At 37.6% G+C, this 16,668-nt stretch overlaps 1 protein-coding gene across 2 annotated transcripts; it reads right to left on the bottom strand.

Moving 5' to 3' along the window:
* Window positions 1-1,680: 1,680 nt before the first annotated feature.
* nrsn1 (neurensin 1) lies at window positions 1,681-10,986 on the bottom strand. Of its 2 annotated transcripts, none has more exons than XM_067511320.1 (6): window positions 10,848-10,986; window positions 5,827-5,942; window positions 5,531-5,623; window positions 5,253-5,371; window positions 4,977-5,164; window positions 1,681-4,812 (listed from the first exon to the last, which is right to left on the bottom strand). In XM_067511320.1, exons 2-6 carry the CDS (start codon window positions 5,923-5,925, stop codon window positions 4,709-4,711), a joined length of 603 nt encoding a protein of 200 aa, XP_067367421.1. In that variant the 5' UTR covers window positions 5,926-5,942; window positions 10,848-10,986; the 3' UTR covers window positions 1,681-4,708. The 2 variants fall into 2 exon arrangements, with proteins under 2 accessions (XP_067367421.1, XP_067367422.1); XM_067511321.1 differs by lacking the exon at window positions 10,848-10,986 and adding an exon at window positions 10,173-10,373.
* Window positions 10,987-16,668: the final 5,682 nt, after the last annotated feature.

The following is a 16,668-nucleotide window of genomic DNA, read 5'->3' as shown; positions in this document are numbered from 1 at the left end:
CCCCCCCCCCCCCCCCCCCCACACACACACACACACACACACACACACACACACACCTCGGTAATACTAACATTACTCTTCTTTCTTAGCCCCAGATATTACCCACTATTACAGTATTACTTCAGAACTGTGAAAGTGCTACTTTGTAAAGATAAACCAAATCACACTTACTAAGTCAATTAAAGAATGTTTGTACGTATGTATGCAATTTCTGGTAAATGACAGAAATAATATAGGCTTCAATGAAGGCTGTTTGAATGAGAATTGGGAAGGTTCTGCATCTCTTTAATCCTGTCTTGTCAATCAAAATTATTCTCATCAAACATGTCAAAAACAATAAAATAATACTTGAAGTGTGTCAATAATAACTTTTTGCATCAGTTTGACTTACATACATCTTGTTGGTCAAATCAGACAAATTGGCTGGAGTGTAGTGATTCTTTATTGTCATTTTTTAGCTGTTTTACTCCTAATGCAGCTTGATTATTTTTACCTATCAACTTTAAAAAATATTAATCCCTGTAAAGAATTTCAAGTGAGAGAGGGAGATGACTGATGCGACGGTTGTAGAAAAAACAATGACGTAACTTTTAGTATGGGATTTAGCACTTTTCTTCATTCAGGCATCGGCTCTCCCCCTTTCCTATCAAACAAAGTTACATAAAGCCATTATAAACGACCCCCCAGCTGAACAGTGATCTAATTGAGTTGGCCACCCCCCACCACCACCACCGTCCCTCCAGCTATTTAAATTGGGATTTAAGTGTTTATGAGTCATCATCCCACAAGAGAGGGAGAACATAGGTGATAGAGGGTGAGGTGGAAGGAGAGAGCAAAGAGCAACAAACAGAGAGGCAGAGGAGGCGGGGGCTGGTGTGAGTGTGTGAGTCAGACATCCTGATTGGTCGAGGTGAGGATCCTCAAGGTGCTATTTCTGGAGTCGCCATCAATTCTGTCTTATCTCCTCTGGCTCCTCTCACTGTGTGTACTGTGTGTGTGTATGTGCATGTATGGGTGTGTTATGAAGCCCCTGAATAGCACAGACAATGTTCTGCACTTACTCTAAATGAGGCTCCTGGTTAGATTCATTACAGTAAAAGTTTTGTATTCAGTGTAACGAAGGCTTAGTATGTTGGCCCACAACTGACAGTTTGGACTTGTTTTATTAATGAAAATGAAATCCCATAATTACTTTTTCTATGTAAAGTGAAGGGGGATCAATTCACATTGATCTGAACATGTATTTCAGTCCCTACATGTTAAATCTGCTCTATCTCTCTCTTTCTCTTTCTGTGTGAGTGTGTGTGCAGTTTTATTTATGTATGTATTTATTTTGTAAGTTTAGTGAGAATATGTAAAGGATAAATATAATCTTCACACATTTTGAGTTGCAGACATTGGAGTTTTATTGTGTTGAAAAATAGACACCCTGCATATGTGGGCAGGTATACAGAATATATCTTTTTTAAATCCAATCCAATCTCCAAGTACATTATACTGTACCTTTTATTTACTGGTACATGAGAAAACAATGTTGGAAATTAGATCAGAAGTGAGAGAGCATTTTTCACTTTCAGGGCAAAGAAATTGCCATAATGGATTTGGGGATTGTAATGCAGAGCTTCATTTTGGTCAGTTAGCGAAAACAAACAAATAAACTCACAATTGACAACATGGAGCTACTAGTCAGCATATTTATTGGTCTACTACTAATTTTCTGGACACACTGGGAGTTTTGTTTATAACAGCTCATTTAGCATTTCTTCTTCTTGTACTGTGGATTTGCAGCTGGGTAAATTCCTTGAAATTATCTTAATTGTGATATTGTTCTTTACGGTAATAGCTTTGTGTTTCTGTTGTATTTGATCAAATGATCTGAAATCTTATGTTTTTTAAAGTAAAAGAGGAAGAATGAGAGTGGAGCCTTTGGAAATGACATTAAAAGGTCAACTTACATAGACTAACCCAATCAAAGGAATAGTTGTTTTATGCTGTATCTAGCGTAAGCGCCTGCAGTATTGGTGTATTCTAGTACATGTACAATAGCTTGATGTCACTTTAATATTGCTCTAACCATTACAAAGTGTTTTAGCTGTGTGTAATTCATTTAAATGGTAAACGAAAGAAAAGAAACCTCAGAAAACAAGGTGAAGTTGTCACAGTATTTAAAAATATATGCATGATCCATAAAATAATACAAAAAGGAACAAAACATATGCATTACCAGCTCTTTGTACTTGGGTATAGTGTATGATTTTGAACTTGTGCAAAGCTTGTAATAAATAAAAAACGCACACTCAAAAATAAAACCTACTTGGTTTCTGTTTCAGATGTCACTTTGCCCATTTGTGTTTCATATTTTACTGACCTACTTCACTGGAGTATTAAAATGAGGCAAAGCAAAGTAAGCTGTTCGGATTTCGAGACTATATCCTTAGAGCAAATGCACTGGATGCTTAAAATGTAAACAAGCCATTATCTTCTCACTCTCCAGCCCATATAATGTAGGCCGCTGGCTTAAAGCAATAAATAATTCAATGTTAAATTGTTTTTAAATTGGATTAAATTGGACTGCACTAATCAGTGAAGAGGATATATCCGTCCAGTATCTGTATGAAAGGTTTCTCCTTCAGTTCTGTAAACACCTGATTCCACCTGAAGGCAACAGGACACACATGTTGAATAATGTACGCCCAATAATGTACATAGCTTGAGAAGTGTTTATGTGCAACCGTCTATTCTAGTTTTCATTAATTCTTCCAGTCAGCAATAATTCCTGAACAAATCTCTGTCCATTTGCTAAACGGTGGTTTTCATGAGTATCTTGATGTGACTGCATGGACTAAAAAGGACCTGAAGACTTAGCTTTTCACAAAAGCTTTTTAAGAAGTGCTCCTTGCTCCTTTCATAACTGCTCTTGTAGGACTTTGAAATTAGTTTTTTAATGAAAAGGGCATCAAAAACTTAAATGTAATATTATTATTATTATTATTACCATTTTCACACCCTCATTTTATAATACATCAGCCAGAACATTTGCATTTTGCCCTGCTATACCTACATGAACCACAATGACAGGTGAGTTTGGGTACGCCCACACAGTATCTGTGTCTAAGACATCCCACTTATTGTTGCGCTTGCACAGCCGCTGGTCTGCATGTGTATCTGCAACTTGTAAAAGAAAAAGCTTTGCTGCTGCACGATTTTACAATTTCTACACCATTACATACTGTCTATTCTCCAGCTAAAGTCAACATATCGTATACAGTATAAGTTCAAGTTTTGTATGTAAGCACAAGGAGGTGGTTATATCTAAACCCTGTGAAAATCATCAAAGACTGAAAATAATGTCTAAAAAATAGTGCTGTCAAACGGGATGTGTCTGTCTGTTCTCCCCTCATCTCCCGGTTATGTAACATATCTGTTACATGGCTTCTGTCTCTTTGCATCTTGGTCCAACTTTATTTTAACACGCAACATCTTAATGCAGCACATTTTTACCTTCTCATGTTTGGTGTATCGAATAACATTTGGATTTAAAATATTGCCAAACTCTTCATTGGTGGATGGATAGATGTGTGTCTACTTCCATGTTTTTGTCAAATGGTAAAAGAGACAAAAAAGGAAGAAAATGGGCAATGATGTGTTTAAGAAAACAAAACAAACCAAAAAATGTCACCAAATTCACTTTCATTTGTTTCTCTGTTCTCTTTCCTATCGATTTTGTCTGATGATTTACTGCTGCAGACAATGTTAGAGACCTATGAAGACAGAAGGAAATGTCAGCGTGAAATCCACCCTTCAGGTCTTTCCTAACTTGTTTGTGTCTAATTTCATCTGATGGTGTGTGAGCGGCTTCCCTTAGCTTGTTGTTGCATGTAAAGAGTACTTACAATAAGACACACGGACAGTAATCACAATGTATTTTACAAACACTCATGTCCTCTTAGACATTAGGCAGAGATCATATTTTTTTTCTTTCAAAACAATCAACATTTATGTGAAGTTAGTGTGAAATTTTATAATCTATTAAATCAGATTACAATCTTTCCCTGAAAACAAAAAACATATAAGAATTCTTTAATCATAAAAACTGGATTGTGTTCTGCAAGATTTGCTATTTTGGTGGAAGAAACCATTTTACAATATGTTCAGTATCAATGTTTTTGTCATTTATCTTAATTACTTAATTACCCAAATACCCTCGTATGTTAATAGCAATCTGGTTGCAATAAATTTACTCTGTAAAACATACTGATTTTTGGAGATTAATTGTAAAGAAGTTTAGGAGATGTAGTTACTTTTAATGAGCTCTATCTGAAATAACAGTATATCTGCTGCCTTATTAGTCCACATTAGTCCATGGAAACATTGATAATGTTTAGTGGCTGTATCCTATTGATTTGTTTCTGTGGTTTGTTTTCTAGATAGAGCTCAAGACCTGCATGTGCTTTGCTAGTTTAATGTAATTTTCATAAAACTGACATTCAAAAACCAACCGTAAACTGCTTCGCTATAATAACTCTGCACCTACCTTAAAATCAAGTTTTAATACCAAACACTGCAAAGTAAAATAAAGGACCAGTTCAATGAGTCATGTAAGCTGACCTTTCAAAAGAGAAAATGCACACAGGTGTGTATGCACTCACACACAGTCCACACTTTAGTCAAATATCATACACGCTTTATGACTTCATCTGGATATCTGTCAGGTGTCCGACTTTGTGGTTGCTGGCTGGATGTTCTGGACTTTGGAAAGCGTGACCGGCACTTTGCCCTCCCCAGGTGTCGGTGCTCTCATAATGGGGGTACCTGTGGCAGAGCACTTTTGTTACTGTACTGTGTGAGGGATATTCATGAAAAACAAGTAAAGTATAACAGTAAAATTAAGAAAATTAATAAAATAAAATGCAACATTTGGGAACTATGTGCACTATATAGCACATAAGGCACAAATGTGGAGTATGAAATCTTACCAACTGTAGCATGTAGATCTGCCAACCTCTCCTTAAATTTCTGCTGCAGATACAATTCTTCTTTGGAGTAGCTTTTGGTAAAGGCAGACAACAGCAGACCCACAGCCATGAAGGTTCCTCCCACACAGAACAGCACAGCACCAGTCAGCTTACATACATCTAGTGCACGGTTGAAACTGACAGCATGGCTGTTCAAAAGATGGTTAATTAGTTTTGAGCATGAAATAGTAAATATGAATAAGAACCTACCATGATTATATGGTATTAGTCACACACCTGTCAACAAAAAGGAGGTCATCCTCGCCAAATGCCTCGATCCTGGCTGGAGTGGCATAACCCACCAAAACAACGATGAGGCCTGCAAACAGAATCAAGCTGCCGAACGCGAGACAGACCTGGTGGAAAAAAGAGATGCTGCAGGATTGAAGAGGGAACAGATTTCTGCAGAGCAAAACTTGTTTTGAAGAAAAATTATTGCTTCCAATGTTTTGCATTAAGTAACAAACACCTGATGAGATATGGTTTTCTTTGAGCAAAGTGAAGATTAACCTCACCTTCCAGAGTAAAGAGCTCCACCTCCTAGGCGATCTCTGAATCTGAAAATCTTCATCACGTTCCCAGATAGAAGCCGTGCACTCCTCATAAAACTGGATTGGAGATTAGAGAGATGTTTTACAGTTCGGATATGGGAACTGAAACCCACAAACTATCAAATCCAAAGTTTCAAACAAGAAACTATTAAGTGTCATACAAGAAGGTGAATATAAAGGATTTGTGGTTGACAAGAATGACTTTTTATGAGTATGTGTGTGTGTGTCTGTGTGTGTGTGTGTGTGTGTCTGTGTTGTACCTGGTGTAGGTAGGAACGAACTCCATACTGCTGGTAGGTCCCGCTTGCTTGAGCTTGTTCACTATACTCCGACCCACAGATCTCTGAGCAGGAAGTCATCCTTCACATTTGTCTACCTGGATGAGCAGACACACACACACACACACACATACACAGACCCACACACACAAACAAAAAAAGAATACGCACTTGCATGAATGCACAAAAGCATTGAGCAACCACCCACAAGGTCTGTTGACAAACTCCTTTCGGCTTGTATCCTTGCATAAACATGGACACACACATATACTATACATTTAAACATTTGTACAAACAAGAATGTACAGTTCCCGCACACACAGTGCCAGAAAATTATGTAACTTTGTACTGAAGGCATGGACGGCTCAGTAAATTGAGATTTATGACACACTCTCCTTGTTTGCTCGTATGAAATATGCCATGAAATATGACATTGGTCATTCTCTAAAGATTCAGTACCATGTCAGCGGCAGAAAGAGAAAGGATGAGTAACCTGCAATATTAACTAATTTATCAAGAAGAATACAAGATGAAGGACAATGATCAGTGAAACATAATACAAACCAATAAAACTCATTACAAATTTAAAACAGACAAAAGACAGTGGCAAGTAGAAAAAACATTAAGGGCTAATGATTTGAAATAAATACTCAATAAAGGAATAGCCACAAAGAGCTAGGTTTTATTGTGCATTAATAAACATCAGAACCTGTTGTTCTCAGATCCTCAGGCAGGAGTGTTCATACACTGCATGTGTACTAGACTTGTTTAACACATCTAGTAAACCAAGCAAAGCAAGTAAAGGAAAACTACTGACAAACTATGGCCGTAATAATTTTAACAACTGGTCCTCTCAGATGGAACCAACTGTCACTGACTTATTACCTTTAAAGCGGACAGCAGATTGGAAACAGTCCAGTCTGCAAGATATAAACATGCATCAGTGTCTTTGTGTTGTCCAGAGGTAAACATCTGTAATTTTGCAATATTTTTAAGATGATTAAAAATATACTCTGGTTCAGTGGTTCGATTCCCGCTCCCTCCTGGCAAGACACTGAACCCTAAGTTGCTCCCGGTGGGTTGGATATGCCACCCACCGCCATCTGTGTGTGAGTGGTTGTGTGAATGAGAAGCAACATTGTAAGCTTTAAGAAGTTTGGAGATGTGTTGCGACATACAGGCACTAATATATAAAATATAAAGAAAAAGAGCTTTTGAACAATGATCCGACAGTTAAAAACAGTCCCAGACAGTCAGCTTTTTTTGAAGACATCATACAAAGTGACAAGAAAAAGTATTGGCACTGTTTACAATGTCCTGGTGTTCTGCAGAAATTGGCAATTAAGGGTGATCTGACATGGGCCACTCCAAAAGGCGGATAATGTTTCACTGAAGCCATTCTGAAGTAGATTTATCTAGTGTTTAGGGTAATTGTCCTGCTGCATCGCCCAGCTGCTTCTGCGCTTCAACTTGCACACAGCCACCCTGACATTGTCCTGTCACCAAGCCTCCCTAAATTATTTTGCTCCCACCACCACCACCTCTTTTTACATACACATAACGAGTGCTGTGATTTCTTCCTAACTAATTATACCTTTGATTCTTCTGTCCCTGACTTCTCCCCAGTTATCTTATGGAGAACCATCGGCGTGTTTGGCAAACCTAAGATGTGCTGCAATGTTATTTTTTAGAGCAATAGCTTCCTCCTTTGTGTCCTACCATGGACACCATACCATGATCAATGTTTTGCATATAACTGACTTATGAACAGTGATGTTATCCAGCTCCAATTAATCCTTCAAACCTTTAGCTGTTACTTTTAGTGTTCTTCCTATGGAGTGATCTAGGCTGGACACTCACTTCAATCGAGAGTAGCCACAGTACCAAAAGGTCTCCATTTATAGACATTATGTCTATATCTTGTGTACTGATAAATGTTTAAAGTCTTTGACTACTCTGTAACCTTTTCCAGCTACGTGCAAACCAACACCTCTTAATAGATGTCTTCTGAGATCTTATTTTTGCAAGGCATGTCTTACATCAACTGATGCTGCCTGTGAATGTATACGTCAAGGTATTTTGAAACCACACCTTCATTCTCTGTTAATTGACTTGACTCCATGCTTGTTAACACTTGACTCCAGCTGACATTTAATGACAGCAAAGGCCTAGTGTCGACATGACTTTTTGACATTACTTCTACTTATTACTTTGTAGGTTTCATGGATGTGTTGAAAAAAGAAATAAAAGCTCATGTGTGTTAGAAGCTTATACTTATTGTGTTTGTTGATATCTATGACTTTAGTGAAGATCAAGTCATATTTATTGACCAATTTGTGCAGAAAACCAGAAAATTGCAACAGTGCTTTTATTTTTCCTGGTGCCTGTATATGAAACATTGACATCAAAATAGAGAGAATACCTCATCTAGGATAGATTCTAGGATAGATTCTTTAACACTTGTAATTCCCCCAGTACCTGTTTAAAACCCAAAGGCATCACACAGTTCAGTGCCTCTACAAAAACACATACTGTTTGGAGTGTTTGTCATCAGCACTAAATCTCAACTGCTGTTTCTGTTACACCATAACTGGGAAATAGAGGTGGGAATGAAACATTAACTGCCATGTCTCGTAAATGCCATTGAGGAGTAAAAAGGCAAGGCTTAGATCCCAGTAACACAAATTTACAGTATGTCACAGTTTCAAAGCAGTGCAGTGTGCTCGTTACAGGTTGCAACTAATTTAAAAAATTGTCCTTACGCACAACCAGTGCCCTAATATGCCCTCTGGTTCATCGTGATAGATATGTAAATGAGCCAATTCTAATGGATGATGCAATGTAAAATATAATACCAGTTTTTACACACCTCTTAGATCTGGTTTGTGTGTAGAAGCATGTTGTGGTAAACCAATCCAGGAACTACAATTGCAGTTTTAGATCGACGAGTTTTGGAGTAAACAGAATTAGTGCAATTTGCTGTTACAGAGTGTGTAGTCGTAATGGTAGATGTAGATTGTTAAATGGTGGGAAATTTGAGAGGCCTGCACACAAAAGAGCATCTTTAACGTCCAGGCTGTGTTGCTTAAGGGGCAACTTCACCAAATTTTCTTGCTCCCCATGGCTTTAGTTTAGGGTGTAAATATACAATAATGCTTTCAAACTTCTTTCTGACTTCCCTATATTAAAATGCCTCCAGACAACATCACCCAGAGGAGTTTTACATCTTTAGGAGTTCAGATAATATCATCTGGGGGAGCTCTGGAAAAGCAGGTTGACGACGATCACAACCTCCATAGTGAGTTGACATAATCTGAACTGAAGGTTTCTTCAAGTGATGTCATCTGGAGGCATTTTTCAGCCAGAAGAAGAGAGATATTGTAATATAGAGAAGTCAGAGAGAAGTTTTAAGCATTATTGCATATTTACACCCTAAACTAAAGCCAAGGGGAGCAAGTTGAAAATTAGTGAAGTTGCTGTTTAAACTTAAAATTACACAATTCTTAACACAGAAAATACCTGACATTACACAATGGTATTTGTCAATTCAAGCAAAAGGACTTTTGTTTATGTGGCTCAAAAATCTGAAATTAAATTTTTTTTCTCATAGGGCACAATTAAAAATGTAAGTAAGTAAGCAAGTCTGCTAATGTGGTGTCTTATTGTCCTGAAGTAGTGTCCAGGAGTGTGACTGCTTTGGAAAACCACACGGATTCAGTCAAGTAAAGTAATATAAGGATGATAAGTGAAATGCTGCTTTAAGAGGGGACATGTTGTTCCCTGGTACATCATGTTACTCATACGACTGCTTTATTTGTGAACATGAACATCTGGCTAAAGTGTGATGCTGTGAAGTCTTTCTTCACCCAGAGTTACGAAAGATAAGTATTCATCATCCTTCCAAATGAAAGCAAACACAGATATGCCAGATTGTTGATGATGTCTAGCTGCTGTCATAAATACTCGATCAAGCGTAACATTTAGCAGCAAATGTATTTTATATGTTTAAAGGAAAAAACAACAACAACATGCTTTGAAATAAGACAAAATTGGCATCAGTTCTCCTAAAATAAAGAATCTGTGCCCTTTACCCTATGTGCACCAGCACAACACAAACACACAGTGCTGTTTATGTAAAAGGCAAAACTGACCAACCAACAGATACAGAATTTGAAATAATCATAATTAATATTTTCTGTAACGCAGTGTGTCAGCAGTGGAACATTCTTAATAGTCCACCAAAAGAAACAGTGGAAATGGTAAAAAATATTTTGACGTTTTCTCCACCACAACACACAGGAAAAGCTGTAACAGAAATAAGAGCATACCTCCCAAATCATCCCCCGAAACACACCTTTCCCTGTCTCGTGCCTAATCGGGTTCGTTTTAAAAACAATGATGAGGAAAGTGATCAGATTGAAATACTCAAACATGCAGTAACCCTGCCTTTACTGAGTCCTATCACCCGGGAGCTGGCCGTGGTGCTCAACGCCATTATTACCATCCAGCCCAGCAGGAGAACACACAGGCGTAATGTGTGACGCCAGTCTGAAAACAGACCTCATCCACTCGTCCTCCCAGCCCCCATTAGACGCAAAGAGACACACAGCACGCTTTGCAATTAAACTTAGACAGGAAGGCTGATCACAGTTGTTTAGAGCACCTGGAAAGGACAATAATCACTCAACGTGTGTAGGTACAAGAACATGGGTGAAGTTCTGTTTCATCTGACTGGAATAGAAACGCTTGAAGCGCTTGTGAATTGTCATATTTAACAAAGTGTATTTAAGAAATAACAACGCAAAGTTTAAAAGAGAGATTTTCTCGACTTGATTCCACACTTGGAAGCCACTTCCAGATGTGGAAGAGGACATCATGTGCACGGATGTCACCGTCAAAACACTCTTTGCGGAAATATAAATCCTTGACATGCAAGCAACAATCAGAGGCAGCTGCCACATCGTGGGGAAGATTATTAAAATTGTTTAGAAAACGTCATTTACCTGTCATTACCAGCTCGGAGAGTGATCACTCGCAGCCTTTTCCTCAGCCGGGTCCCATCACTCTACAGTCACCTCTCTCTCTCCCTCTCTCTCACTCCGTCTCTCTCTCTCTCTCTCTTTCCCCACCGATGATTCAGATTTTGACGCTGTCTACTGCGCAGGCGTCACATGCATGAGAATATATGATTCACTGGCGGATATAAATAACTACCAGGCCTAAGGTTTGGACTCAAAAGCTGAACAGAAAATCATTCATTCAACATTGGACGCTCATAGAAGGATTATTGGATGAATGATTTTTGATGCCATTTACAAAAAGGGTATAGATGCATAGATAGATAGATAGATAGATGTGCCAACGCACAGGCCACAGCATTTGCACACCTTTATGATTTTAGAAACCAAGGACAAGGGGAATTCAAACTGTTCATGGATACACCAGTGATGACCTTGAACAAAATCAGAGGAGAAAAAAGTGAGGATGAGGAAAAGCATCTGAGTCATCCAAATCCACAGCAGGTACACAATAAAGCAAAACACACACACACAGAGCTGATCAGTGTAAAGCTACACTATGAATAATATACAGACTTATCATGATGAAATCTTGATGCTTTTATTACCATTACCGAACAGTCAACTTAGCCAGATTTTTGATTCATGTGATATTGTTTTGAACAAATTTATTTATTTGCTTATTTGTTTTGCCTCTTGCTGAAAAAATGACAATATACCCTTTATGAAAACTGAAATAATTAATTTTCTGTTGATCAGCTGGTTGATCTTTTATCTTTCACAATCCCAGTCACACTCCTGGACGATCTATGTTTAGCCATATCAGTGACGTGCATTCTTAGTCACCGTCTCAGCGCTGCTCTTGTGGAATGTATGATCGAAAGAGACCAAATCACGACTCAACTCTGAAAATCCATGTTCAAAAAATGAGTCTGCTGCTCAGTGTAAACCAAACCTCAACTTCATTTCAGTTTCTAACAAAGTGTAGAGTTATTAGTTTTGGGTTTTGTTAAGTTGAACTAAAGTTTAGGTTTAAACTTCCTTTAGCTGCCAAATCGACAATTACCCAGTTAGCAGTTAAGTCTTAGACATAATTTGATAATTTATCTGTTTGTTTATAGTATTGGAATCAGTTAAATTGCCCCATTGCCATCCCATTACTGAAGTTTTGGTTAAGTCACAGCTAACCTGAGTGATTCCCACTTGCTCCTAGTCAACAACAAACAACATTCATTAGTTCTTAATAACATTCAGTAGCCAATAATGAAGTCAAAATGTTACAATATTGCAGACATGCAAGCCCTTAAGAGGTTCAGGAGACAGCTCTGGTCAATTGAGGATGTCTTTGAATTAAAAGGCAAAATTTCAGTCAGTAGGGAAAGGGTCAAGTAATATTCAGAGGTCTCATGCAGACAGGCAGAATAACATATGTGGTGGTCCGTTAAAGTAAATGACAAGTTGGCATACACTCACGAATTCCTATGTATTCACAGTATGGAAGCTCAGCTCCCAGATCACTGGCAGTAAACAGAAGAGAAAGAAAAGTGGTGCAGACTATGACTTAGGAGTTTTTCTGAGGTGAAGACACTTCTCCAAGCAGAAATTGAGGAGTTTTGTGCTTCAGTTGAGCTTTGATTTTATCTGCAGGAACACACATGCACAAATTCTTTGTTTGGCTAATGGCATGATGGCATATATATATATATATATATATATATATATATATATATATATATATATATATATATATATATATATATATATATATATATATATATATATATATATATATATATATATATATATATATATATCCAGTAGAGATATATATATATATATATATATATCCAGTAGATATATAGTTATATAGATATATAGATAGATCCAGTAGTATATGTGAAAAGTAAGCTTTTGATTGTTTATTAATAGGTGTGTCTGTTTAATAGTGGTCAAAATAATCTGTATTTCCACATCACAAGCGATCTGTGCGTGTGCTATCACACTGCAGCAAACCAATGTACTTTTGTTTGGAAGAAAATGTTCTGTTACCTTGTTCTCTTGCTCTCTTTTTCTCTCACTCTGTGTACAAGCTGAGCATCTCTGACTAGCGAGAGGTGGTTTCTATGGAGACATGAAAAGGTCACCTTCAGGAAGTTCTCTCTGAGCGTGTGCAGAATGCCAGTTGGATAATCAGGCTTCCTGTAATGACTGATAATAGACCACAGCTCATTAGAGAGAAAGAGAGGAAGACAGGGTTTTGGCTCAGGAGAGATTATTAGTCATAGAGCAAAGAAACAATAGAAAATGTATACTAATGGCATGCCACACACTCACACGCTGTGTCTACATCAGTTATGTATTTGGCTTACAGACTGTTTATATGCAAATTCTCTGTGCAACACAATAAATATGAAATGCCTTGCAGTATTCCCCTCTTGTAAAGTGATACAAATGTTTAGGCTGTAAAACAGCCAAGCAGACACAACTGTAGCTCAGAACCAAGCTACTAAATGTTCCCTTCTCCAGTGGATGGTAGCAGATCATTCAGGTAGACACAAGCAATGCTACAGCAACTGTCATGCAGGGCAATGCTGCCTGACTGCATGGCAGGACATCCTGACCTACATTAGCAGCACCGCAGCTACATTGTGACATGATACATTTCTTCTGTACAGGAGGATGACAAGAACCTTTATCAAAAGACAATGAATGAATGAATATTGAAAAAACGTAACTACCATGTTTGTTTTCTGAGTAACCTGTTCGGAATGGCTAAATAATCGTATTAATAAATTGCCTATCTGCGAATCTTTTATCCACCGTTATCATAGTCCATTAGAGTTTGACTTATTCTAATGTAATCACAGCATCATCTGCTCTCACCCTTCATTTAGAAAGCACTGCCTTTTTAAATCATCCCTTTAAATAAATGTAACCATGGCTTTCACATGCCTCCATGATAGAAATTATTATTTTTCTATGCTCTAATAAAATATAGTTGTGAGACAAGCCTGTATTTTTTTTTCTTTTACTGTTTGCCATATAATACAGAGTGGATCAGGTATGGTCAGAATAACAGTGGGATGTGTTTTTTGTCAACATTAGCTATGAACTCCTTAGATTTACGACAGGCATCATGCAAATATTCACAACTTTAGCAGAGTTACAGTAATACATCAGTAAAACTCAAGGAGAAAGTGGAAGAAAAAAACTAATCAGACTATTAAGTTTTCATTCTAAGAATTGTATTCATTTTATACCATTTGAGAAATGTTTCCATGTATACTGTAATTTTGAATTGGTAAAGTTTAGGTACTGTTGAGGTAAAAAGAAAGAGCATGTGTTTTAGTTACTTGTGTAAATTCAGACTGTTGCTCAGAGGGACTGGCTTGTTACAGAGATGGAAAATGTTTGGTGGCTCTGGTTTGTTCAGTAGGTTATCTACATGTGTTATGGATGATGGTTGCTAACATGATGAGTAGAAGACATTGAACAGGTTTATTTGAAATGTCCGGTGGCTTAGGCAGCATCCTGGCAAGCATGAAATGCTGTTTGCATGCTGTCTAGCTTGGTGTGTTCCCTAGTTGTTAACATGTGGTAATAGATGGGGCTCAGCTTTTGTTTTGATGGCTGATAAAAGATGGGTGGGGTGGGGAGGTGGTAAGGTCACTCATCTAACTGTCTGCTATTTCCTTGGATGAGGACAGGATTAAGTTTGATTTTAAAGGTGCATGAAAGAGCGATATTTTGTGGGGCAGCACAGTGGTGAAGTGGTTAGGGCCTGCAGTCGGTAGGTTCCAATCTACCTGCCGACTGCAGCCTTTCTGTGTGTTGTTTACATGTTCTCCTTTTGCTTGCGTGGGTTTCCTCCTGGTACCCCCACAGTCCAAAGACATGCATGTTAGGTTACCTGGCGACTGTAAATTGCCTGTAAGTGTGAATGGTTGTCTGTCTATGTATGTCTCTCTGTGTTGGCCCTGAGATAGACTTGCGATCTGTTCAGGGTGTACAGCCTCTCGTCGCTCATTGAGCTTTGCCCAACGGGTGAAGCTCTAGCCCACCGAGACGCTGAACAGGATAAGTGGTTACAGAAAATGGATGGATGGAGTAGCAGAGTATTCACTCATTGCCTGGGTGAGGATAGAGCACAGCTTTATAGATTAGGACAGATGAAACCATGGTAAGTCTGATCATCCCTCTGTGGTGCAGGATGATAAGTCAAAACATAGTTTGACAAGATTGATATTTCTCGAGTTTCCATGGGAATTCTCATCTAATGTCATGGCATTTTTAACTGTGTATTGATCAGTAGCCATGTTTTAATACTGTATGCGGTGAAACCCTGTAGTATACAGTGTAGTATACAGGCAAATTGTATGCCAGTATGTGTATTCAGTCAAAAAGATGCTGTTAAATATACTGTTTCTATACAAGAAAAACAACAATCAGTTATCATATTTTAAAAATGAAATTGTGTATAGTTTAGGCTGCAGTGTCACTTCTACTGTATATTTAAAAAATATGGTGTCACTGTATCCTTTTTAAAGTTTAATCTACTGTAGCGGGAGAACTCTCAAAATAAAAAGCACTGGGGAATATTCAGATGTGTGCCTACATTTTCTGAACAGCATCTTGCTGTGATTATGTTTCCACTGATAATGGATTGTATTGAAACAGTATAGTGCACGCTGGCAGTGGTGTTGCTCCTGTAACGAGACTGACTGGTAAATCATTCCAGCACCTCAGCACAGCAGATTATTACCTATTTACAATATTTGTCTCTGTAAATACAAGTGCAGCAGTCATTAAGAGTTTCCTGCTAGCAAGGCTGACATCTACTGGGCGTCATTTTGTTCTGCATCAACAGCAAACATGCTGTGTACGTAAGGAATTAGTTCAGTCACATCAGCTTTTTGTGTTATGTCACTGTATATATATATATATATATATATATATATATGTATATATATATATATCACTTACTGTACTGTTTTTACATTGATCATTTTGTTTTTAAAAAATGAAATAAAAGTTGCATCTATTATTTTAGATTTTAGTCTGTAAGCTGCATTGTCCATTGGTACTGTATCTATCTTATTGTGCTTTGTGTATGTTGTAAAACAGCCACTGCAACACCGGAATTTCCCTTTGGTATTAATAAACTAATATCTGCAGCATAACTCAATCCAGCTGAAACATTTAATTAAAAACACTATAAGAGCTAAAGGTTAAGGCTTGTGATATAAGTTTGACAGCTCTACAATTAATTTCATCACATCCTTTTTTCCTATAAATTGCAGATGAGAAGGAAGGAAATCGAATCAATCACAATTTGCAAATGTAATAAATTTAAAACCAAAGCCAGCATATAATTGAATTATTTCTGCTGTCTGACTAAATCATTTTTTTGTAATTCATTTTTTTTTCAAATAAATGTTTCGCAGTAACCCTGGCACAGATTTCATCCCAAAGTTATTACTACCTAAAGATGGGCGTGATTTTTACAAATTATTTAAAAATGAATGAACCACTTCAGTTCAGCCCCTATGTAACAATTGTTGTACTGTGAATACTAGTATATTTTATCAGGAAATAAATATAGCTGCTAATGGATTATTTATTATTGAGTTTTTGAAAAGGCAAAAGCCTTTGACTGTGGACCTTATTCAGCCACACTCAATCTGAGATTGTGCTGTATTCTGGCTAAACTTCTACTCACATGTTCAGTGGAGTTTAAGAGTAAAGCTAGATGGGGAAAAGGGAAAAGTTCAAAAGTGCTGTAAAAAGAGTGTTTGGATGCTGAATG

This window comes from Channa argus, chromosome 7, assembly GCF_033026475.1.
Source record: "Channa argus isolate prfri chromosome 7, Channa argus male v1.0, whole genome shotgun sequence".
Lineage (NCBI taxonomy): Eukaryota > Metazoa > Chordata > Actinopteri > Anabantiformes > Channidae > Channa > Channa argus.
The sequence above is the reverse complement of the archived record's forward strand: the minus strand, read 5'-3'. Positions and strand labels throughout refer to the sequence as shown.